General features: G+C 36.9%; 2 protein-coding genes and 1 long non-coding RNA gene across 3 annotated transcripts in view; 2 read left to right on the top strand and 1 right to left on the bottom strand.

Moving 5' to 3' along the window:
- Window positions 1–26,729, bottom strand: part of LOC134668824 (uncharacterized) — a 197,160-nt gene that overhangs the window by 53,777 nt on the left and 116,654 nt on the right. The window lies entirely within an intron of this gene.
- On the top strand, window positions 99–26,178 carry LOC134668515 (nuclear envelope phosphatase-regulatory subunit 1 homolog). Its single transcript, XM_063525961.1, has 4 exons — window positions 99–263; window positions 477–548; window positions 628–762; window positions 25,995–26,178. Exons 1-4 carry the CDS (start codon window positions 236–238, stop codon window positions 26,138–26,140), a joined length of 381 nt encoding a protein of 126 aa, XP_063382031.1. The 5' UTR covers window positions 99–235; the 3' UTR covers window positions 26,141–26,178.
- LOC134668697 (uncharacterized) lies at window positions 21,541–22,112 on the top strand. Its single transcript, XR_010098818.1, has 2 exons — window positions 21,541–21,653; window positions 21,971–22,112. It is a non-coding gene; the product is annotated as an uncharacterized LOC134668697 (long non-coding RNA).

Genomic DNA, 26,729 nt, shown 5'->3' with positions numbered 1-26,729 from the left:
ATGTAGCGTATTGAATAGCATGCTTTACAAACGAGCACATTATTCTTCAAGTAGGTAGACCTGTAAAAACACATGTCATGCCACGACTGTCAGTGTCACTGTCAAATACAATTTGGCATATTGATATTGCTTTTCATTGAGATTAATCTTTACGCGTGAAAACTCGTAATTTTTCTTATTCTTCACAATATGTAGTGGTACTAAAATCACACAGTAATAGATTAAATACTGTAAAATGTCTCTCGAACAAACAGCGTGCGATGGTAAGTCTCAAACTTAGCCATTCGACCAAAGTATCTTTGTCAAGTCGGACCTTTAATTTTTACTGTTAAGCCGGCTAAAAATACTGTAAGGTCATGCGTATACAAGTAAATCTTTGATTTTATAAAGCATATCAATGAACAGATACCCTTTTAAAATTTGTTGTGTCATTAAATTAATTTCGAATAAGCGTTTTTTGTGTTTACATTTCACAGATCTGAAAGCGTTTGAACGACGACTGACTGAAGTAATAGCATGTTTGCAACCGGCGACGACTAGGTGGCGAAGTAAGTATCATTCAAGCCACATAAGTTTTTATAACCATATTTTATTACAACACTTGAAATTCTCATACCTTTTTTGCAGTCTTGCTGGCAGTGGTGTCTGTGTGTACAGCGATCGCGGCGTGGCACTGGCTGACAGACCCGTTGACTCCAGTAGTCTCACTAACTCAGTCCTTGTGGAACCACCCTTTCTTCGCTTTCACTTCTACATTTTTAGGTAAGTTTAAGTCTGAGTCAAGGAATAAGACAAGCAAAATTCCTTTGAACGATTATTAACAAGTCTATAAGATAAAATTTTCTTCTTGATGATTTAATTTCGATAGCACATGCAGTGCAAGTGTTATTTTAAACATCAAACTTCTATGAAACTATTAACTATTGGTGGCCAAAAAACAAATATGTGATTTCAAATTAAAAATTGGATTAATCTTTCTTCTTCTTTGTTGTTGTGTTTATTTTATTCAGTTGCCTGCTGATAAAATTTCAGTAATATATACACGGTGTAACATGAGTAAACCGAATAATTTTAACAGCGTATACCTAATCATATTTAGAGACAAAAATGTCCTATAAACTATTTTGAAATTCGCCTAGTTTCAGAGATATTATTAATTAAAAAAAAAAAACAAGTTTTTATTGTTACATAGTGTACGAGGCCTTTTTGATGGTGATGTTGCTGCTATGGGACGTAGTCTAAATATCCTTATTGATAGATGTCAAAAAGTGACCAGTAACACTTTGCAAAATGTAGGTTTTACGAAAAAAAATTGTAAAAATCAATGTTAAGTGACAAGTTTACCAATAACATTTATTTTTTATGAACAAATACATTCAAAAAATTGAAAAAACAAAACAACAAAAAAAAATTTTTTTTTGGCGAAATTGACTTATACTTATATTAATTTTTTTACTTCTTATGACCTCAGAAATGCGTGGTTAAAATTATTCGGTTTCATTTCATTTCATTTCATTTATTTATTGCATTCCATGGTATTTACAGATGGTATTTTAAATTGAATTGTACAACATGGACCCTGAATAGGGTATGGCAAGTTAACCTTAATAGCTAAATACTTAAAGTTACCTTACAAAACATATTACACGTATTGCTTAATTAGTTAGTTTCATCATAGTAAATAATAATTATGGAATCTATTTAACACTAATAATAATCAATACGAATTTAAATGCTATACTTGTTTATATAATGCAATGATGTCAAATATTAATAATCAAATTTAAGCTGTCGTGAATCATACTAACACTAAGCGATACAATAACTAATTATGTCAATTCATTATGCTCGTGAAGTTGACCACCCCATACCGTTTGCCCGCAAATGGCATAGCTATATCGTTTGTTCATCGTTAGTTCACGTTTGTTCAGCAGGTAAAATCGTAAGGACCCGATTCTAACATCATTTTTTTTTAAAAACAAAAGGGGGTGGCTGTCTTCACGCTAGCCACCCCAAACCACTTTTTGTAATTTTTTTTGGTCTAGATAGCAAGATATTCGTTAGTTCACGTTTGTTCAGGCATTAAAATCGTTAGGACCCGATTCCTCAATTCTTTTTTATTTTTTTAAAGTGGGGTGGCTGTCTTCACGCTAGCCACCCCACCCCGAAATCAGCCAAACTAACCATGTGAAGTCACCGAGCGACGTTAGTTCACGTTTGTTCAGGCATTAAAATCGTTAGGATCTCATTAGATTTGCCATAAAAAAATAAAATCAAAAAATTCATATATATGGGCCAGCGGAGTCAAGTAATGTGGCCTAGCAAGCAATCGACGCGGATACTAACGATTCTTTAGCTTGAATAAACTTATATAGACGATATTTAAACGATTAATGAGTGCCTTGCGGGCGTTCAAAAGATAATAAGAGATATCCGTAGTTTTATATTTTTTTATAATATGGGGGTGGCTGTCTTCACGCTAACCACCCCAAACCACTTTTAGTACAAAAATTTGGTCTAGTTAGCAAGATATTCGTTAGTTCACGTTTGTTCAGGCATTAAAATCGTTAGGACCCGATTCCTTAATTTTTTTTAATTTTTTCAAAGTGGGGTGGCTGTCTTCACGCTAGCCACCACACCCCGAAACCAGCCAAACTAACCATGTGAAGTCATCGAGCGACGTTAGTTCACGTTTGTTCAGGCATTTAAATCGTTAGGATCTCATTAGATTTGCTATAAAAAAATAAAATCCAAAAATTCATATATATGGGCCAGCGGAGTCAAGTAATGTGGCCTAGCAAGCAATCGACGCGGATACTAACGATTCTTTAGCTTGAATAAACTTATATAGACGATATTTAAACGATTAATGAGTGCCTTGCGGGCGTTCAAAAGATAATAAGAGATATCCGTAGTTTTATATTTTTTTATAATATGGGGGTGGCTGTCTTCACGCTAACCACCCCAAACCACTTTTAGTACAAAAATTTGGTCTAGTTAGCAAGATATTCGTTAGTTCACGTTTGTTCAGGCATTAAAATCGTTAGGACCCGATTCCTTAATTTTTTTTAATTTTTTCAAAGTGGGGTGGCTGTCTTCACGCTAGCCACCACACCCCGAAACCAGCCAAACTAACCATGTGAAGTCATCGAGCGACGTTAGTTCACGTTTGTTCAGGCATTTAAATCGTTAGGATCTCATTAGATTTGCTATAAAAAAATAAAATCCAAAAATTCATATATATGGGCCAGCCGAGGCAAGTAATGTGCCTAAGTCGACGGCTGAAAAAAATAGTCAGGATCGGGTCCTTACAATGCCACTTGCAGGACAATGTCAGCTGACCATGCTGATTCAAGGTAGATAGGTCATTTGCGGGCGATCGAAACAGATTTACCGAAAAAAAAAAAACTTGAAAATCAGAATTACTCAACTTATGCTCCTAAGTCGACGGCTGAAAAAAATAGTCAGGATCGGGTCCTTACGATGCCACTGGCAGGACAACGTCAGCTGACCATGCTGATTCAAGATAGATAGGCCAGGTGCGGGCGATCGAAACAGATTTACCGGAAAAAAATAAAACTTGAAAATCTGAATTACTCAAATTATGCTCCCAAGTCGACGGCTGAAAAAAATACTCAGAATCGGGTCCTTACGATGCCACTTGTAGAACAATGTCAGCTGACCATGCTGATTCTAGATAAATAGGTCATTTGCGGACGATCGAAACAGATTAACCAGAAAAAAATAAAACTTGAAAATCTGAATTAGTCAAATTATGCTTTTAAATCTCAGGCTGAAAAAAATACTCAGAATCGGGTCCTTACGATGCCACTTGCAGGACAATGTCAGCTGACCATGCTGATTCAAGATAGATAGGTCATTTGCGTGCGTACGAAACAGATTTACCGGAAAAAAATAAAACTTGAAAATCTGCATTACTCAACTTATGCTCCTAAGTCGACGGCTGGAAAAAATAGTCAGGATCGGGTCCTTACGATGCCACTTGCAGGAAAACGTCAGCTTACCATGCTGATTCAAGATAGATAGGTAGGTCATTTGCGGGCGATCGAAACAGATTTACCGGAAAAAAATAAAACTTGAAATCTAACATCATTTTTTTTTTAAAACAAAAGGGGGTGGCTGTCTTCACGCTAGCCACCCCAAACCACTTTTTGTATTTTTTTTTGGTCTAGATACCAAGATATTCGTTAGTTCACGTTTATTCAGGCATTAAAATCGTTAGGATCTCATTAGATTTGCCATAAAAAAATAAAATCGAAAAATTCATATATATGGGCCAGCGGAGTCAAGTAATGTGGCCTAGCATGCAATCGACGCGGATACTAACGATTCTTTAGCATGAATAAACTTATATAGACGATATTTAAGCGAAAAATTACAGTGCCTTGCGGGCGTTCAAAAGATAATAAGAGATATCCGTAGTTTTATATTTCTTTAATACTATGGGGGTGGCTGTCTTCACGCTAGCCACCTCAAATCACTTTTATTATAATTTTTGGTCTAGATAGCAAGATATTCCTTAGTTCACGTTTGTTCAGGTATTTAAATCGTTGGGACCCGATTCCCTAATTTTTTTTATTTTTTCAAAGTGGGGTGGCTGTCTTCACGCTAGCCACCCCACCCCGAAATCAGCCATACTAACCATGTGAAGTCATCGAGCGACGTTAGTTCACGTTTGTTCAGGCATTAAAATCGTTAGGATCTCATTAGATTTGCCATAAAAAAATTAAATCTAAATTTCATATATACGGGCCAGCCGAGGCAAGTAATGTGCCTAAGTCGACGGCTGAAAAAAATACTCAGAATCGGGTCCTTACGATGCCACTTGCAGGACAACCTCAGCAGACCATACTGATCCAAGATAGATAGGTCATTTGCGGGCGATCAAAACAGCTTTGCCGGAAAAAATTAAAACTTGAAAATCTGAATAACTCGACTTACGCTCCTAAGTCGACGGCTGAAAAAAATATTCAGAATCGGGTCCTTACGATGCTACTTTCAGGACACCGTCAGAAGACTATACTGATTCAAGATAGATTAGTCATTTGCGGGCGTTCGAAACAGATTAACCAGAAAAAAATAAAACTTGAAAATCTGTATAACTCAACTTACGCTCCTAAGTCGCAGGCTGAAAAAAATACTCAGAATCGGGTCCTTACGATGCCACTTGCAGGACAACGTCAACAGACTATACTGATTCAAGATAGATAGGTCATTTGCGGGCGATCAAAACAGCTTTGCCGGAAAAAATTAAAACTTGAAAATCTGAATAACTCGACTTACGCTTCTAAGTCGACGGCTGAAAAAAATACTTAGAATCGGGTCCATACGATGCCACTTGCAGGACAACGTCAACAGACTATACTGATTCAAGATAGATAGGTCATTTGCGGGCGATCAAAACAGCTTTGCCGGAAAAAATTAAAACTTGAAAATCTGAATAACTCGACTTACGCTTCTAAGTCGACGGCTGAAAAAAATACTCAGAATCGGGTCCTTACGATGCCACTTGCAGGACAACATCAACAGACTACACTGATTCAAGATAGATAGGTCATTTGCGGGCGATCAAAACAGCTTTGCCGGAAAAAATTAAAACTTGAAAATCTGAATAACTCGACTTACGCTTCTAAGTCGACGGCTGAAAAAATACTCAAAATCGGGTCCTTACGATGCCACTTGCAGGACAACGTCAACAGACTATACTAATTCAAGATAGATAGGTCATTTGCGGGCGATCAAAACAGCTTTGCCGGAAAAAAATAAAACTTGAAAATCTGAATTAGTCAAATTATGCTTTTAAATCTCAGGCTGAAAAAATACTCAGAATCGGGTCCTTACGATGCCACTTGCAGAACAATGTCAGCTGACCATGCTGATTCAAGATAGATAGGCCATTTACGGGCAATCGAAACAGATTTACCGGAAAAAAATAAAACTTGAAAATCTGAATTACTCAAACTATGATACTAAGTCGCAGGCTGAAAAAAATACTCAGAATCGGGTCCTAACGATGCCACTTGCAGGACAACCTCAGCAGACCATACTGATCCAAGATAGGTCATTTGCGGGCGATCGAAACAGATTTACCGGAAAAAAATAAAACTTGAAAATCTGAATTACTCAAATTATGATACTAAGTCGCAGGCTGAAAAAAATACTCAGAATCGGGTCCTTACGATGCCACTTGCAGGACAACCTCAGCAGACCATACTGATCCAAGATAGGTCATTTGCGGGCGATCGAAATAGATTTACCGGAAAAAAATAAAACTTGAAAATCTGAATTACTCAAATTATGATACTAAGTCGCAGGCTGAAAAAAATACTCAGAATCGGGTCCTTACGATGCCACTTGCAGGACGACGTCAGCAGACCATACTGATGCAAGATAGATAGGTCATTTGCGGGCGATCGAAACAGATTTGCCGGAAAAAATTAAAACTAGAAAATCTGAATGACTCAAATTATGCTTTTAAATCGCAGGCTGAAAAAAATACTCAGAATCGGGTCCTTACGATGCCACTTGCAGGACAACGTCAGCAGACCATACTGATTCAAGATATATAGGTCACTTGCGGGCGTTCGAAACAGAATAACCGGAAAAAAATAAAACTTGAAAATATGAATTAGTCAAATTATGCTTTTAAATCGCAGGCTGAAAAAAAAAATCAGAATCGGGTCCATACGATGCCACTGGCAGGACGACGTCAGCAGACCATACTGATGCAAGATTAATAGGTCATTTGCGGGCAATCGAAACAGATTTACCGGAAAAAAATAAAACTTGAAAATCTGAATTACTCAAATTATGATACTATGTCGCAGGCTGAAAAAAATACTCAGAATCGGGTCCTAACGATGCCACTTGCAGGACGAAGTCAGCAGACCATACTGATGCAAGATAGATAGGTCATTTGCGGGCGATCGAAACAGATTTGCCGGAAAAAATTAAAATTTGAAAATCTGAATGACTCAAATTATGCTCCTCAGTCGACGACTAACAAAAATACTCAGAATCAGCATGGTAAAAGCTGAAGCAAAAGCTGTTTCGATCGCCCGCAAATGACCTATCTATCTTGAATCAGCATGGTCAGCTGACATTGTCCTGCAAGTGGCATCGTAAGGACCCGATTCTGAGTATTTTTTTCAGCCTGAGATTTAAAAGCATAATTTGAGTAATTCAGATTTTCAAGTTTTATTTTTTTCCGGTTAATCTGTTTCGATCGCCCGCAAATGACCTATTTATCTTGAATCAGTATCGTCTGCTGACGTCGTCCTGCAAGTGGCATCGTAAGGACCCGATTCTGAGTATTTTTTTCAGCCTGCGACTTAGTATCATAATTTGAGTAATTCAGATTTTCAAGTTTTATTTTTTTCCGGTAAATCTGTTTCGATCGCCCGCAAATGACCTATCTTGGATCAGTATGGTCTGCTGAGGTTGTCCTGCAAGTGGCATCGTAAGGACCCGATTCTGAGTATTTTTTTCAGCCTGAGATTTAAAAGCATAATTTGACTAATTCAGATTTTCAAGTTTTATTTTTTTCTGGTTAATCTGTTTCGATCGCCCGCAAATGACCTATCTATCTTGAATCAGCATGGTCAGGTGACATTGTTCTGCAAGTGGCATCGTATGGACCCGATTCTGAGTATTGTTTTCAGCCGTCGACTTAGGAGCATAAGTTGAGTAATTCAGATTTTAAAGTTTTATTTTTTTCCGGTAAATCTGTTTCGATCGCCCGCAAATGACCTATCTATCTTGACTCAGCATGGTCAGCTGACGTTTTCCTGCAAGTGGCATTGTAAGGACCCGATTCTAAGTATTTTTTTCAGCCTGCGATTTAAAAGCATAATTTGACTAATTCAGATTTTCAAGTTTTATTTTTTCCGGTTAATCTGTTTCGATCGCCCGCAAATGACCTATCTATCTTGAATCAGTATAGTCTGTTGATGTTGTCCTGCAAGTGGCCTCGTAAGGACCCGATTCTGAGTATTTTTTTCAGCCTGCGACTTAGTAGCGTAAGTTAAGTAATTCAGATTTTCAAGTTTTAATTTTTTCCGGCAAAGCTGTTTTGAACGCCCGCAAATGACCTATCTATCTTGAATCAGTATAGTCTGCTGACGTTGTTCTGCAAGTGGCATCGTAAGGACCCGATTCTGAAAATTTTTTTCAGCCGTCGACTTAGGAGCGTAAGTTGAGTTATACAGATTTTCAAGTTTTATTTTTTTCTGGTTAATCTGTTTCGAAAGCCCGCAAATGACCAATCTATCTTGAATCAGTATAGTCTTCTGACGTTGTCCTGAAAAGGGCATCGTAAGGACCCGATTCTGACTATTTTTTTCAGCCGTCGACTTAGGAGCATAAGTTGAGTAATTCAGATTTTCAAGTTTTATTTTTTTCCGGTTAATCTGTTTCGATCGCCCGCAAATGACCTATCTATCTTGAATCATCATGGTCAGCTGACATTGTCCTTCAAGTGGCATCGTAAGGACCCGATTCTGAGTATTTTTTCCGCCTGCGATTTAAAAGCATAATTTGACTAATTCAGATTTTCAAGTTTTATTTTTTTCTGGGTAATCTGTTTCGATCGCCCGCAAATGACTTATCTATCTAGAATCAGCATGGTCAGCTGACATTGTTCTGCACGTGGCATCGTAAGGACCCGATTCTGAGTATTTTATTCAGCCGTCGACTTGGGAGCATAATTTGAGTAATTCAGATTTTCAAGTTTAATTTTTTTCCGGCAAAGCTGTTTTGATCGCCCGCAAATGACCTATCTATCTTGGATCAGTATGGTCTGCTGAGATTGTCCTGCAAGTGGCATCGTAGTAGAAGAGCCGGCCGCAAATTTTCTAACCGACTTGATACCACGATGAAATGCACAATGGTTTCCCATAAAAGTGATGCTAAGTCCGAATTCGATAGTCTGCCACGGCGGAACTTGCCGAAAGTGCGAAAAAGAAGGCCACTTCCGGTGCGAAAAAAGGGGGCTGATTTAACCCATCTGATACCGAAATAATAGTTATGGCAGCAGTTAGAAATTTACATGTAGACACATAAAAGCGAAGTCTGCCAGTATTTTTTTTGCCGGAAGTGCTTGGCAGACGCTCTCAAAGGTGGCCAGCGGGACCCCTAATTTAACCCATCTGATACCACCATGAAACCAATTCCAGTCGGTAGGTATGAACCCTCATGTCAGGAATATATAAGTCTGCCAAGGCTTTTCCTGCCGAAACACCTTGGCAGACGAGATTATGTAAGCAAGGTCGGCATCGGTTACCCTACACTAACCCATCTGATACCACCATGAAACCAATTCCAGTCGGTAGGTACGAACCCCCATTTTAGGAATATATAAGTCTGCCAAGGTTTTTCCTGCCGAAACACCTTGGCAGACGAGATTATAAACAAGATGACCATCGGTTACCGTACACTAACCCATCTGATACCGCCATGAAACCAATACCAGTCGGTAGGTATGAACCCTCATTTCAGGAATATATAAGTCTGCCAAGGCTTTTCCTGCCGTAACACCATGGCAGACGAGATTATGTAAGCAAGGTCGGCATCGGTTACCCTACACTAACCCATCTGATACCACCATGAAACCAATTCCAGTTGGTAGGTATGAACCCCCATTTTAGAAATATATAAGTCTGCCAAGGTTTTTCCTGCCGAAACACCTTGGCAGACGAGATTATAAGCAAGATGACCATCGGTTACCGTACAGTAACCCATCTGATACCACCATGAAACCAATTCTAGTCGGTAGGTATGAACCCTCATTTCAGGAATTTATAAGTCTGCCAAGGCCTTTCCTGCCGAAACACCTTGACAGACGAGATTATGTAAGCAGTATCCACATACGAGGGATCCGTATTTTGGGATTATACAGATTACGGACATTATTAATAGCTGTAGGCTCATTTATTACTTTATGCTTATACATATTTGTATATTATTATGTTATTAATAAAATATATTTATAATTTATTAAACCTAAACTTAATACATTGGGAATTCATTACCTGCTTACGGCAGTAGTAGGGATAAGTGGGTCAGTTCTGGCTCACTGAGCCAGGCCAACAGTCCCTCCCCCTTTTTTCCCTTGTTGAGGCCCTGCAACCTTGCCTTGAACCCAAACTAATGTCATTGTAGCTCGAATCTAACCTAAACTATTTTTATTGCTTTTAGAATATTTCAATTATCTACTTTTGCAAAGTTAAAGGTTGAAATCTCTATTTCGCAAAATGGAATTTTAATGTGACTTTAATGTATGTGCAGTCTACTTAGTAATTGGGTTTAAAGATATAAAAACACACATTTTATTTCCTATCCTAAGTATCCTATCCTAAGTTTATTCAAATAATATTCTGAACATATATAGTAATTAGACTGGTCATATTTTTCATAAAATCGATTTCGACGGGCAAAGCATATAACTTTTTGGCAACCGGATTTTTTAACCTAATTAGACCCCGCTGAATCCGAATTTGCCAGTTGCTCGATCGAAATCTTGACCGGAAGTGAGATATTTGATATTAAAGGTCCCTTTTTTTCGTTTTTCGTAAATAACTCTTAAACGGTGGCACATAGCAAAAAATGTTCCATTACATAAGTATTCTGCATAAAATTGCCTACAAGAAAGATTCAGTACAATTTTTCGCTAGGATCTATATTCAAAGAGATTTTAACGCGGGAAATTTAATTATAATCAGTTCTAAGGTCCCGTTTTTTAGGTTTTCTTAAATAACTCATAAACGGTGGCCAATATCAAAAAATGTTGTTAGACGTTAATAATCTACACAAAATTTTTAACAAAAAAGATTCAGTATACTTTTCGCAGGGATCAATATTTAAAAAGATAATAAAGAGGGAAAGTTAATTATAATAAATTCTAAGGTTCCTTGTTTTTATTTTTTCGTTAATAATTTGAAAAGTATGACTCATAGCAAAACAAAAATCTTATACATAAATAATAAACGTAAAATTTCCTACAAGAAACATGCAGAACACTTTTCGCTAGGATCAATATTTAAAAAGACAAAGCAGCGGGTAAGTTAATTATAATCAATTTTAAAGTCCCTTTTTAGTTTTTTGTAAATAACTCGTAAACGGTGTCCCATAGCGAAATAGGTTTTTAAGAGTAAATTATCTACATAAAATTTCCTCCAAAAAACATCTAGAACACTTTTCTCTAGGATCAATATTTCAAGCGATATTAAAGGAAGAAAGTTAATTACAATCAGTTCACAGGTCACACTTTTTTAGTTTTTCGTAAATAACTCGTAAACGGTGGCCCGTTGCAAAACAATATTCTACATAAATATTAAACATAAAAGTGTCCACAAAAAAGGTTCTGTACACTTTTTCGCTACGATCAATATTTAAAGAGGTATTAAAGGGGGTAAGTTAATTATAATCAATTTCCAGGTCCCTATTTTTATGATTTCGCAAATGACTCGTAAAATAAGGCTCATAGCAAAATAAGTTCTTAATATTCTTGTAAATAAATAATCGATATAAAATTTTCTACGAAAGACATATGGAACACTTTTCTCTTTTTAGGGTTCCGTACCTCAAAATGAATAAAAACCGGCCAAGCGCCAGTCGGACTCGCGTTGCAAGGGTTCCGTACATTACCCAATTTTTAACAGTGTATTTTATATATGTTAAACGCGAGTGAATTGCCTTTAAAAAACCTGTAGGGATCGGTTCAAAAACTAAGTAATGTCCGACTCGCGCTTGACTGCATAATTCAAATAGGTTTTCCTGTCATCTATAGATTCTATTCTGTATATCTTTTCAAAATTTTAGACCCAGTAGTATCGGAGATAAAGCCCCCTTCCCCAAAATAAAACATTAAAATACAAAAAAATACCACCCCCCCCTTTATCTCCGAAACTACTGGGTCTAAATTTTGAAAATAAAATTAAAATAAAATAGTTCTTTACCTATATAGACGTAAACCTAAAAATAGGAACCTGGAAATTAATTATAATTAACTTACCCCCTTTAATACCTCTTTAAATATTGATCGTAGCGAAAAAGTGTACAGAACCTTTTTTGTGGACAATTTTATGTTTAATATTTATGTAGAATATTGTTTTGCAACGGGCCACCGTTTACGAGTTATTTACGAAAAACTAAAAAAAAGTGACCTGTGAACTGATTGTAATTAACTTTCTTCCTTTAATATCGCTTGAAATATTGATCCTAGAGAAAAGTGTTCTAGATGTTTTTTGGAGGAAATTTTATGTAGATAATTTATTCTTCAAAACCTATTTCGCTATGGGACACCGTTTACGAGTTATTTACAAAAAAACTAAAAAGGGACTTTAAAAGTGAGTATAATTAACTTACCCGCTGCTTTGTCTTTTTAAATATTGATCCTAGCGAAAAGTGTACTGCATGTTTCTTGTAGGAAATTTTACGTTTATTATTTATGTATAAGATTTTTTACTTTTCAAATTATTAACGAAAAAATAAAAACAAGGAACCTTAGAATTTAGTATAATTAATTTTCCCTCTTTATTATCTTTTTAAATATTGATCCCTGCAAAAAGTGTACTGAATCTTTTTTGTTCAAAATTTTGTGTAGATTATTAACGTCTAACAACATTTTTGATATTGGCCACCGTTTATGAGTTATTTACGAAAACCTAAAAAACGGGACCTTAGAAGTGATTATAATTAAATTTCCCGCGTTAAAATCTCTTTTAATATTGATCCTAGCGAAAAATTGTACTGAATCTTTCTTGTAGGCAATTTTATGCATATTACTTATGTAATAGAACATTTTTTGCTATACACCACCGTTTAAGAGTTATTTACGAAAAACGAAAAAAACGGACCTTTAATGTCAAATATCTCACTTCCGGTCAAGATTTCGATCGAGCAACCGGATCGGATTCAGCGGGGGTCTAATTAGGTTAAAAAACCCGGTTTCCAAAAAGTAATATGATTTGCCAGTCGCATCAAGAAGGAGAGCGATTTTGAATTTTTTTGTCTAGTATAAATATCATTACTTATTCTGTGTACAGTGGAGAAAACGAATGAAATCATGCAATTTGATTTTGCTTTTTTTAAATAAAGAGTAACTAAACAGTATTTTCCACAGTTGTTGGTAATGATACCATCTCTTACAATTTCTCTTCATGAACATTTTATGATACCTAACCTTCCAGTTTTCGCCCGAATTAATCAAAAAATTCACCAACTCCATTTACACCATTTACACCAACCAAATAGAAAACGGGTCCGTGTCCGAATTCGCGATCTCGAGTCCGGGTCCGCGTCCGGGTCCAGGTTCAGGTAGAAGTCGAATTCAAAATCTTGCTTGTTTTGCCAGTGGGGTAACTTGCTTAACAATCAATTAGAAAAAGACAAGTCGTCGAGGAGTTCCGTTCTGATCACCATCAGCAATACCACTTCATCAAATGCCACTGTTCTTAATGTAAATCCTTGTTTGCCTGATGAAAATACAAGAGTCACTATACAATGCCATTAAGATTTGTAGAGTTCCCTCGATTCCTTATGGATCCCATCATCAGAACTTGAGCTTCACGAAAATATGACTTAAAAATCTAACGTGCTTAACAAACATAACGAAGAGGACAAATCCCCAAACATGAGCTATGCGTCGCTGAAGAGTTCCATTCTGATCATCATCAGCAGTTTCACTTCATCAAATGTCACAATTCTGAATGTAAATGCTTGGTTTGTTTAAAATCCACCAGTATCACTATATGTTAGGGTGGTTCAAAAAACATTTTTTTTTTCCTAAGGGGCACCCCCTTATTTTGTTACACTTATTATGTTGATAAATTGAGATTATAGTTGAGATAAATTAAGAAACTTGGTGTATAAGTTTCTTAATTTATCTCAACTATACTTCGTTTTTTTTAGCATTAGAAATTAGGTAAACAATCTTGATGTGTCTTTTAATTGAAAAACACATTTTAAAAATAAGTTACGGCAAATATGTAACAATTATTAATCTAGTACGATCATTTATATTCGTCTGCTTTCATAAGTAATAGTTTTTGAATTTTGAAAAGCGTTTTTCAATTAAAAGACATGCTAAGATCGCTTACCTTCTTGCAAGTTCTTTCTAATGCTAAAAAAACGAACTATACAATAGTGATGGGTAGGACATCAATTTTAAATGAGTTTGTATGAGTACCTCATTTTCTAAAATGAGGTGTTACACTGTCTTACTTCAAATAAGGTGAGGTACTAGCATATTTTTAGCGTCGACTATTCTATTAATCCAACGGGCCAACGGTGCAAAAATATTTAATAAATATACATATTTATGTATTCATCACTTCCTTTGTAAATTAATAAATAATAATAATTAAGGAGTGCAATTCTGGAGGTAGAAGGTAAGAATAGAACTTATAGGAGAAAGATCCCACATAGTAACTTAATTTGCTGCTTTTATGAAACTTGTTCTAATTTAGCTCTTTTTTATTGTTAGATTGTTTTGTCCTCCTCCTTGCTACTTGATATAGTTTTAAGTATAATAATCACTAGCGAGAGCTACCCGCTCCGGCTTCGCACGGGTTAACAAATTATACATACACCTAAACCTTCCTGAAGAATCACTCTATTGATAGGTGAAAACCGCATGAAAATCCGTCCAGTAGTTTTTGAGTTTATCGCGAACATACAAACAAACACACATACGGACAGACGCGGCGGGGGACTTTGTTTCATAATATGTAGTGATATATTTCATAACCATAAAACTACCACATTTTTAACAAACTAAGGAGAACAAATTCAATATTTTCACAAGTCATTATTAAGGTAAATGAAGGTATTAACGCCCCCCTTAAGGCAGTTTAAAATTCGACCATAGTTTTTAAGTATACAGGTTGCCCTCAAATTCACTTTTCCATTTTTATATGCTAATATCATGTTTGTAAAAGGTAATTACTAAGTTGCCTATACATAAATAAAGGATTAAGATGTAGAAAATAATTTATAATGTTACTGAGTCAATTGTTACTATTACCGACCCATAAAAATGGCTGTGAGGTTATTAACGATTTTAAAGCTGCTAATTCCGATCGTGTATAAGAGAAAGTATGTGCCCAGCAGTGAGACGCATATGGTTGCTGGTGTAGGCTGGTGTGGTGAAACAAAATAAAAATGCAAATATTTGCTTCTATATATTATTCTATTTTTTATTTAAAAAAATAAAAATAGGACCACTTCTTTGCTAAATAATTTTACTTTTAAGAAATAATCAACATGAATTTATTATGATCTCAAAAAATATATCAAATTTCATGACATCCAGACATAAACTTGTATAACTTGGATGTATTTATCTATATAAGTATGTATATCGTTACCTAGTTTCATAGTACACGCGTGTATTTATAATAATATAGATACCTAACACAAAATTAAGTATAGTAATATCGATGATCGGTAATACTTTCTTATGGTTGCTATTACCGATTCCTATGAGTCGGTGATAAAATATGTAATTACGAATATAATAGTACATTACTACAGAGGCCGGGACAAAAGGGGTTGCCGGCCGAAGACATATAGACGGCCGAGCGAAGCGAGGTCGGATAGGTCTGAGCGCGGGCAACCCCATTTCCCGCCAAGGTATGTATAGTGCTTTTCTCAAACATGCAATGAAATAAATAAAATAAAAAATCCACGAAACCCAAGTTTCATTTATAGAAAAAACTAAAAGTAAACTACACCCAAAATATAACCAACACGTACCTATATCATTATCACGCGTATGTTTTACACGAGTCGTGTATTTTTACTACCCGTATATTTTCATGTATCTTTGATTTTTTCGCCTTGTATCCGTCTGACTGTCGTTTTCGACACATAAGTTTACATAGTCTTTCATATTGATATCATGTTTCGCATACATCGTTGCTTTATGCATGGAGTAAATAAGTATAATTTCCACAGTGTTGACGAATTTGTAGTTACATTCATTTAAAATATGCCACAAAACTGTTTCTAATAAACTGTAAGCCATTTTTCTTAGTTTACCAAATAATAAAATTGCCATAAGCAACCATATACATACTTCGTCTTTGACTTGGCGGTAGAGGCAGCAAGTTATTTAAAATCAATTCTGCTTACGCTGCCAATTCCAACACCTACGATTACAATTAATTTCATTATTTCGTCGGAACTCATATTAAAGTAAAAAAATCAACAACGCACCATAAATCCAATAAAACAGAATGAAAATTTTTCAACTTTACCTCCATAACAATTAAAAAAAAGTAACTACGCGTGTTTGAGTAGACCTTTTTACCGCTAACGTTTAGATGAAATATTTTAAATGTTTTTATTTGTGTAGTTAAATTTATAATTTAAAATTATAAAATTTGGTTAATAATGTATTATTTATTAAGTTCATGTTGATTTTATACAAATAAAACTGCAAATTATAGCAAACATTGTTTTTTGTTTTTTTTTTATAGGCGTAGTGGCAGTGTCATTACGAACCATAAAGCCAATACTGCCTCTAGTTTTTTTTTTATGGATGAATGCCACGATGCTGTGTCACAAATATCTGTGAAATGAAAATTAAAAAAGAGGACTTTGCCGGCCTAGGCCTGCAAGCTTTGTATGAAATTCCATTAAATACCTTTTGTCCTAGCCGCACCTGAAACGACATACTTCGCAGCCTATTATAAGGAACATAACATCAATATTTCATTGCATGTTTGAGAAAAATGTATTACCGATCCAATTTTTTTAAATTTTTTATTTAATTGACCTTGTGACTACAAAACACTGTGATTATGTGACTTAAAAAATATAAGCACTAACTCGCAGTTTTAACTAATAAAAAGTTACTAAACCTTATGTTATGGTCATTACCGACTTACGGGTCGTTGATAGCTGCTATAACTAAAAGAAATGAAGCCATTACCGTCCAATTAAAATTTAATGTTTTATGGTTGTAAATGACTTTTTTTAAACAAATTGTTATACAAAATCAAGAATTTACAACAGGAAGAACACATTTAGTAATAAATAGTTAAGTACAGGAGTCAATTGTTAAAATAAATATCTTAAACAGAAAAGTCACGTACTTACTTGAAGGTACAAGCGCCAGTATGACAAGACTTGCGTACACGCCTCCCGCGGCTTAATTGGCGTATTTCATCTTTTTTTCGGACTACCACTCAAACTAACGTAAAACTACCCGGTACTCAAGGAACAAACGTTTGTGGAAGTTTACCTACCTACCGCTGAAATAGTTCAGGCAACGAAAACATATCTAATTAGTTCAATAGGTCGGCAATACCTGCAGATTTTTGGTGGGGCGTTGATAGCTGCGTTTACCTTATATAGAAATGACTAACTTACCACTTCAGATAATTTAACAGTAATATCATCAATATGATATTAAACAAAGCACCATTCGCTCCGGACGCCGCCGGCTACATTTACATTTCATTTTTTCATGCAAAAGGCACCAAGGAAGATCCGCGGGTAAATTTAATGGCGAAAACGATGTCCATATTTTGTTATTTTGGTATAATTATAAGAATTATCACTAGGTATTAGGTATTAGAGAACTAAAATTAGCTACAACGACGTACGAACGAACAAAATAAATAAAAATATGTCACAATCATAATTTGTCAGTCCGAAGTCGTTTACAAATAATGTTAATAAAAAGTATTGCAAATTCAAATCGTTATAATTTACATCTACATGTTTATTTTACCTATGCAAATTATACTTACTTTTTATTTAATAAACTTGAAACTTATTGAAATGATCATATATTGTGTACGCTACAGTATTATATTTCAATAATATTTTAGTCACTAAAGGATTACTGTTTATATGCAAGCTTCGTAAATGCCTGTCTGGTATACAGAGTGCGTACCGCGATCCATGTTCGTCATGTTGCCTCCCTGTCACACTTACGTAGGAATTTACAAGTGCAACAGAGAAGCAACTTTTCTTCATTTGAGACATTTCGAGTTTTGTATGTCGGCGAGCAGGCGAGCACCTAGCGCCTCGTGCCATCCAGGGACTCTTTTGCAAGTTGTGAGGAGCGTTGAGTTTTTGAGGTTCGCGAGTGAATTTGAAAGGATAAGAGTTTTTTTGAAATTTGAAGTGTGTGAATGATTTGTGTGGCAAGAGGTGTTTGTGATGCGCGCGAGTAAATGAGTAAAATGAATAGAGGAGTGAAGTAAGACATTTTTGAGTTGAGTGGTACAAATGAGGTGCCTCGCGAGTGAGCGACTCAACACTACTATACAAGGTGGTGCTTAACCACGTTGAAATTTTGTATGTTGTTTGAAACCCAACAAAAAGAGTAATTATGATTCAGAATTTTATTTAAAATATCTGGTTTCACACTATTTGCACATGTGATGTATAAGTTTTGAAGTAGAAAAACATTTTCTTACAAAATAATATCTTTTAAATCACACTTTCAAATAATGTGAAAACTACTACTTACATAAAAATAAAAAAAATAGTAACTTATTTATTTTTTTGATTTCATACAATTTGAAAAATTTCAATGTGTTTGAGCACCCCCTTGTAGTTAAGATTGCAAGATGCTTGGCGTATTTTGTCAACATAATAAGTGTAACAAAATGAGGGGGTGCCGCTTCTTCTAGCTAGAGTTTGAATTTTTCCCATACAAACGTGAACCACCCTTACAAGATTTGAAGAGTGCCCTCGATTCCTCATAAATCTCACCATCAGAACTGGGTTTTGACAAAGACGGAACCAATCTGTATGTATATACTTACAAGTTACAACTCAACTAAAAAAATAATTTTCAAAATCGATCCCAAAATGACGGAGATATCAAACATTAAAAAACCGAATTAATACCTCCTTTTTAGGGTTCCGTAGCCAAATGGCAAAAAACGGAACCCTTATAGATTTGTCATGTCTGTCTGTCTGTCCGTCCGTATGTCACAGCCACTTTTTTCCGAAACTATAAGAACTGTTGAAACTTGGTAAGTAGATGTATTCTGTGAACCGCATTAAGATTTCAACACAAAAATAGAAAAAAAAAACAATAAATTTTGGGGGTCCCCCATACTTAGAACTGAAACTTAAAATGTCTTTTTCATTAAACCCATACGTGTGGGGTATCTATGGATAGGTCTTCAAAAATGATACAATACAATACAATACTTTTTATTGCACGCCTCACATACACTTAGTTTACAATAAATGGAAAATAACATAAAAAAACCGGGCAAGTGCGAGTCGGACTTGCGCACGAAGGATTCCGTACCATAATGCAAAAAAAAAAAACAAAAAAAAAGCAAAAAAAAACGGTCACCCATCCAAGTACTGACCCCTCCCGACGTTGCTTAACTTTGGTCAAAAATCACGTTTGTTGTATGGGAGCCCCATTAAAATCTTTATTTTATTCTGTTTTTACTATTTGTTGTTATAGCGGCAACAGAAATACATCATCTGTGAAAATTTCAACTCTAGCTATCTCGGTTCGTGAGATACAGCCTGGTGACAGACGGACGGACGGACGGACGGACAGCGAAGTCTTAGTAATAGGGTCCCGTTTTACCCTTTGGGTACGGAACCCTAAAAAGACAATAGAGGTAACAACAGGCGGTCTTATCGCTTATGATATTGAGGTTTCTAATATCATTTATTTCTAAACTGAATAGTTTGCGCGAGAGGCACTTCCAAAGTGGTAAAATGTGTGCACCCTCCCCTCCCCCTTTAACTTCTAAAATAAATTTAACTTCGCACTGAATGATGACATCGTACGGGGCTTAAAGCCCCCGTAACGCAGTGAACGTGTTAAAGTCACATTAAAATTCCATTTTTCGAAATAGAGATTTCAACATTTAACTTTGCAAAAGTAGATAATTGAAATATTCTAAAAGCAATAAAAATAAATTAGGTTAGATTCGAGCTACAATGACATTAGTTTGGGTTCAAGGCAAGGTTGCAGGGCCTCAACAAGGGAAAAAAGGGGGAGGGACTGTTGGCCTGGCTCAGTGAGCCAGAACTGACCCACTTATCCCTACTACTGCCGTAAGCAGGTAATGAATTCCCAATGTATTAGGTTTAATAAATTATAAATATATTTTATTAATAACATAATAATATACAAATATGTATAAGCATAAAGTAATAAATAAGCCTACAGTTATTAATAATGTCCGTAATCTGTATAATCCCAAAATACGGATCCCTCGTATGTGGATGCTGCTTACATAATCTCGTCTGTCAAGGTGTTTCGGCAGGAAAGGCCTTGGCAGACTTATAAATTCCTGAAATGAGGGTTCATACCTACCGACTAGAATTGGTTTCATGGTGGTATCAGATGGGTTACTGTACGGTAACCGATGGTCATCTTGCTTATAATCTCGTCTGCCAAGGTGTTTCGGCAGGAAAAACCTTGGCAGACTTATATATTTCTAAAATGGGGGTTCATACCTACCAACTGGAATTGGTTTCATGGTGGTATCAGATGGGTTAGTGTAGGGTAACCGATGCCGACCTTGCTTACATAATCTCGTCTGCCATGGTGTTACGGCAGGAAAAGCCTTGGCAGACTTATATATTCCTGAAATGAGGGTTCATACCTACCGACTGGAATTGGTTTCATGGCGGTATCAGATGGGTTAGTGTACGGTAACCGATGGTCATCTTGTTTATAATCTCGTCTGCCAAGGTGTTTCGGCAGGAAAAACCTTGGCAGACTTATATATTCCTAAAATGGGGGTTCGTACCTACCGACTGGAATTGGTTTCATGGTGGTATCAGATGGGTTAGTGTAGGGTAACCGATGCCGACCTTGCTTACATAATCTCGTCTGCCAAGGTGTTTCGGCAGGAAAAGCCTTGGCAGACTTATATATTCCTGACATGAGGGTTCATACCTACCGACTGGAATTGGTTTCATGGTGGTATCAGATGGGTTAAATTAGGGGTCCCGCTGGCCACCTTTGAGAGCGTCTGCCAAGCACTTCCGGCAAAAAAAATACTGGCAGACTTCGCTTTTATGTGTCTACATGTAAATTTCTAACTGCTGCCATAACTATTATTTCGGTATCAGATGGGTTAAATCAGCCCCCTTTTTTCGCACCGGAAGTGGCCTTCTTTTTCGTACTTTCGGCAAGTTCCGCCGTGGCAGACTATCGAATTCGGACTTAGCATCACTTTTATGGGAAACCATTGTGCATTTCATCGTGGTATCAAGTCGGTTAGAAAATTTGCGGCCGGCTCTTCTACTATCGTAAGGACCCGATTCTGAGTATTTTTTTCAGCCGTCGACTTAGGCACATTACTTGCCTCGGCTGGCCCGTATATATGAAATTTAGATTTTATTTTTTTATGGCAAATCTAATGAGATCCTAACGATTTTAATGCCTGAACAAACGTGAACTAACGTCGCTCGATGACTTCACATGGTTAGTATGGCTGATTTCGGGGTGGGGTGGCTAGCGTGAAGACAGCCACCCCACTTTGAAAAAATAAAAAAAATGAAGGAATCGGGTCCTAACGATTTAAATACCTGAACAAACGTGAACTAAGGAAAATCTTGCTATCTAGACCAAAAAATAATAATAAAAGTGATTTGAGGTGGCTAGCGTGAAGACAGCCACCCCCATAGTATTAAAAAAATATAAAACTACGGATATCTCTTATTATCTTTTGAACGCCCGCAAGGCACTGTAATTTATCGCTTAAATATCGTCTATATAAGTTTATTCATGCTAAAGAATCGTTAGTATCCGCGTCGATTGCTTGCTAGGCCACATTACTTGACTCCGCTGGCCCATATATATGAATTTTTCGATTTAATTTTTTTATGGCAAATCTAATGAGATCCTAACGATTTTAATGCCTGAACAAACGTGAACTAACGTCGCTCGATGACTTCACATGGTTAGTTTGGCTGATTTCGGGGTGGGGTGGCTAGCGTGAAGGCACTTTAAAAAAAAAATGAAGGAATCGGGTCCTAACGATTTTAATGCCTGAACAAAGGTGAACTAACGAATATCTTGCTATCTAGACCAAAAAAAAATGCAAAAAGTGGTTTGGAGTGGCTAGCGTGAAGACAGCCACCCCCTTTTGTTTTTTTAAAAAAATGATGTTAGATTTCAAGTTTTATTTTTTTCCGGTAAATCTGTTTCGATCGCCCGCAAATGACCTACCTATCTATCTTGAATCAGCATGGTAAGCTGACGTTTTCCTGCAAGTGGCATCGTAAGGACCCGATCCTGACTATTTTTTCCAGCCGTCGACTTAGGAGCATAAGTTGAGTAATTCAGATTTTCAAGTTTTATTTTTTTCCGGTAAATCTGTTTCGTACGCCCGCAAATGACCTATCTATCTTGAATCAGCATGGCCAGCTGACATTGTCTTGCAAGAGGCATCGTAAGGATCCGATCCTGACTATTTTTTTCAGCCGTCGACTTAGGAGCATAAGTTGAGTAATTCAGATTTTCAAGTTTTATTTTTTTCCGGTAAATCTGTTTCGTACGCCCGCAAATGACCTATCTACCTTGAATCAGCATGGTCAGCTGACATTGTCCTGCAAGTGGCGTCGTAAGGACCCGCTTCTGAGTATTTTTTTCAGCCGTCGACTTGGGAGCATAATTTGAGTAATTCAGATTTTCAAGTTTTTTTTTTCCGGTAAATCTGTTTCGATCGCCCGCAAATGACCTATCTATCTTGAATCAGCATGGTCAGCTGATATTTTCCTGCAAGTGGCATGGTAAGGACCCGATTCTGAGTATTTTTTTCAGCCTGCGATTTAAAAGCATAATTTGACTAATTCATATTTTCAAGTTTTATTTTTTTCCGGTTATTCTGTTTCGAACGCCCGCAAGTGACCTATATATCTTGAATCAGTATGGTCTGCTGACGTTGTCCTGCAAGTGGCATCGTAAGGACCCGATTCTGAGTATTTTTTTCAGCCTGCGATTTAAAAGCATAATTTGACTAATTCAGATTTTCAAGTTTTATTTTTTTCTGGTTAATCTGTTTCGATCGCCCGCAAATGACCTATTTATCTAGAATCAGCATGGTCAGCTGACATTGTTCTGCAAGTGGCATCGTAAGGACCCGATTCTGAGTATTTTTTTCAGCCGTCGACTTGGGAGCATAATTTGAGTAATTCAGATTTTCAAGTTTTATTTTTTTCCGGTAAATCTGTTTCGATCGCCCGCACCTGGCCTATCTATCTTGAATCAGCATGGTCAGCTGACGTTGTCCTGCCAGTGGCATCGTAAGGACCCGATCCTGACTATTTTTTTCAGCCGTCGACTTAGGAGCATAAGTTGAGTAATTCTGATTTTCAAGTTTTTTTTTTTCGGTAAATCTGTTTCGATCGCCCGCAAATGACCTATCTACCTTGAATCAGCATGGTCAGCTGACATTGTCCTGCAAGTGGCGTCGTAAGGACCCGCTTCTGAGTATTTTTTTCAGCCTGCGACTTAGTATCAGAATTTGAGTAATTCAGATTTTCAAGTTTTATTTTTTGCCGGTAAATCTGTATCGATCGCCCGCAAATGACCTATCTATCTTGAATCAGCATGGTCAGCTGACGTTGTCCTGCAAGTGGCATTGTAAGGACCCGATCCTGACTATTTTTTTCAGCCGTCGACTTAGGCACATTACTTGCCTCGGCTGGCCCATATATATGAATTTTTGGATTTTATTTTTTTATAGCAAATCTAATGAGATCCTAACGATTTAAATGCCTGAACAAACGTGAACTAACGTCGCTCGATGACTTCACATGGTTAGTTTGGCTGGTTTCGGGGTGTGGTGGCTAGCGTGAAGACAGCCACCCCACTTTGAAAAATTAAAATAAATTAAGGAATCGGGTCCTAACGATTTTAATGCCTGAACAAACGTGAACTAACGAATATCTTGCTAACTAGACCAAATTTTTGTACTAAAAGTGGTTTAGGGTGGTTAGCGTGAAGACAGCCACCCCCATATTATAATAAAATATAAAACTACGGATATCTCTTATTATCTTTTGAACGCCCGCAAGGCACTGTCATTAATCGTTTAAATATCGTCTATATAAGTTTATTCAAGCTAAAGAATCGTTAGCATCCGCGTCGATTGCTTGCTAGGCCACATTACTTGACTCCGCTGGCCCATATATATGAATTTTTGGATTTTATTTTTTTATAGCAAATCTAATGAGATCCTAACGATTTAAATGCCTGAACAAACGTGAACTAACGTCGCTCGATGACTTCACATGGTTAGTTTGGCTGGTTTCGGGGTGTGGTGGCTAGCGTGAAGACAGCCACCCCACTTTGAAAAATTAAAATAAATTAAGGAATCGGGTCCTAACGATTTTAATGCCTGAACAAACGTGAACTAACGAATATCTTGCTAACTAGACCAAATTTTTGTACTAAAAGTGGTTTAGGGTGGTTAGCGTGAAGACAGCCACCCCCATATTATAATAAAATATAAAACTACGGATATCTCTTATTATCTTTTGAACGCCCGCAAGGCACTGTCATTAATCGTTTAAATATCGTCTATATAAGTTTATTCAAGCTAAAGAATCGTTAGCATCCGCGTCGATTGCTTGCTAGGCCACATTACTTGACTCCGCTGGCCCATATATATGAATTTTTGGATTTTATTTTTTTATAGCAAATCTAATGAGATCCTAACGATTTAAATGCCTGAACAAACGTGAACTAACGTCGCTCGATGACTTCACATGGTTAGTTTGGCTGGTTTCGGGGTGTGGTGGCTAGCGTGAAGACAGCCACCCCACTTTGAAAAAATTAAAAAAAATTAAGGAATCGGGTCCTAACGATTTTAATGCCTGAACAAACGTGAACTAACGAATATCTTGCTAACTAGACCAAATTTTTGTACTAAAAGTGGTTTGGGGTGGTTAGCGTGAAGACAGCCACCCCCATATTATAAAAAAATATAAAACTACGGATATCTCTTATTATCTTTTGAACGCCCGCAAGGCACTTGACTGTCATTAATCGTTTAAATATCGTCTATATAAGTTTATTCAAGCTAAAGAATCGTTAGTATCCGCGTCGATTGCTTGCTAGGCCACATTACTTGACTCCGCTGGCCCATATATATGAATTTTTCGATTTTATTTTTTTATGGCAAATCTAATGAGATCCTAACGATTTTAATGCCTGAACAAACGTGAACTAACGTCGCTCGGTGACTTCACATGGTTAGTTTGGCTGATTTCGGGGTGGGGTGGCTAGCGTGAAGACAGCCACCCCACTTTAAAAAAATAAAAAAAAATGAAGGAATCGGGTCCTAACGATTTTAATGCCTGAACAAACGTGAACTAACGAATATCTTGCTATCTAGACCAAAAAAAATTACAAAAAGTGGTTTGGGGTGGCTAGCGTGAAGACAGCCACCCCCTTTTGTTTTTTAAAAAAAATGATGTTAGAATCGGGTCCTTACGATTTTACCTGCTGAACAAACGTGAACTAACGATGAACAAACGATATAGCTATGCCATTTGCGGGCAAACGATATGGGGTGGTCAACTTCACGAGCATCAATTCATTTATAATAATAATAGTGTCAATTTATTTATAATAATAATTATGTCAATTCATTTATAAAATAATAATTCATTTAATCATTCCATTACATTGAGACAAAGTTATCGGTTTCAGTAAAATTAATTCTCAGTCATTATCACTATTGTCAGATGCCATAAGTTTCCTCATGTTACACCGTGTATTGGAGCATTCCACGCGCTGTCCCATGCAAACGCATTTTATTTCCTGTGTTGCGGCTCTTTTTTCGGCATTAAAAGCAGGCGATTATTTTTCTGTGCATATTTTTGACCATTTGTCATAGAAAAGGAAACTCTTATACCTGCAAATCTTCAGAAAATTCGCGTTTGTATGGGACAAACGGTAGACTTGAACTAGAATTTCATGGAATGCTCCATTGACAAATTTATTTCATTTGTTTCAGTGCTTTTGTTCATGATGGGCGTGCACCGCAAAGTGATCGCGCCGAGCATCGTCACCGCGCGCACGCGCGCCGTGCTCAACGACTTCAACATGTCTTGTGATGACAGCGGGAAACTTATCCTCAAACCCCGCCCCGCCAATAATTAAAGTAAATATTATTTAAGAATACATTACTTTGTAGATTATGAGGACTTTTATTAACCTTTTCGACGCCGTGTCAAACACAAAAGCTGTCACTCTGACGCCAGGTCACCGAAGTGTCAAAACTGAAATTGAACTTTATGTATATGCACGTAGGTCTATGTTGCTCTGTGTCTGTGACCGATTAATCCGTCTTTGGCGTTGGACCTGCGGTGCGGATATATCGGTCATTGGCTAAGTGTTTGTGTCCCTTTATAAGTTAACAGACAGTGGGAAACTGATTCTTAAACCTAGTATAATTTTAGCTTTTAGACGTAGGTAAGAAGAAAGAATGGTTGTGGTCATGTCACGGTACTCACGGTCGTTTTCTGCGCCACCGCAGCTCTTGCGATCCGTCGCCATGCGGCTCTGTTTGTGGTGGAGTGGGAACAGTTGTTGACTGTATTTCCTGTGATAGGCTTAATGAGGTCTGTCCAATGTCCATCGTGTTGGGGAGCGGCCACGAGATTTCCCGGAGCAATGCTGAGCCGAACAGAGCCGAGTTTGCTCGAAGCGAGGAGTTTCGCACCCCTGCTGTATAGTAGCCGTGAATCAA

Source organism: Cydia fagiglandana, chromosome 11 (genome assembly GCF_963556715.1).
Source record: "Cydia fagiglandana chromosome 11, ilCydFagi1.1, whole genome shotgun sequence".
Classification (NCBI taxonomy): Eukaryota; Metazoa; Arthropoda; class Insecta; order Lepidoptera; family Tortricidae; genus Cydia; species Cydia fagiglandana.
Note: the sequence above shows the minus strand (reverse complement) of the source record. Positions and strands in the feature narration are given on the sequence as shown.

Excerpts from the sequence above, each read along its gene's own strand:
- LOC134668515 (XM_063525961.1), top strand. The coding sequence starts at position 236 with ATGTCTCTCGAACAAACAGCGTGCGATG. Across the intron at positions 264-476 it reads CGAACAAACAGCGTGCGATG|ATCTGAAAGCGTTTGAACGA; the intron begins GTAAGTCTCAAA and ends TACATTTCACAG. Across the intron at positions 549-627 it reads GGCGACGACTAGGTGGCGAA|TCTTGCTGGCAGTGGTGTCT; the intron begins GTAAGTATCATT and ends CCTTTTTTGCAG.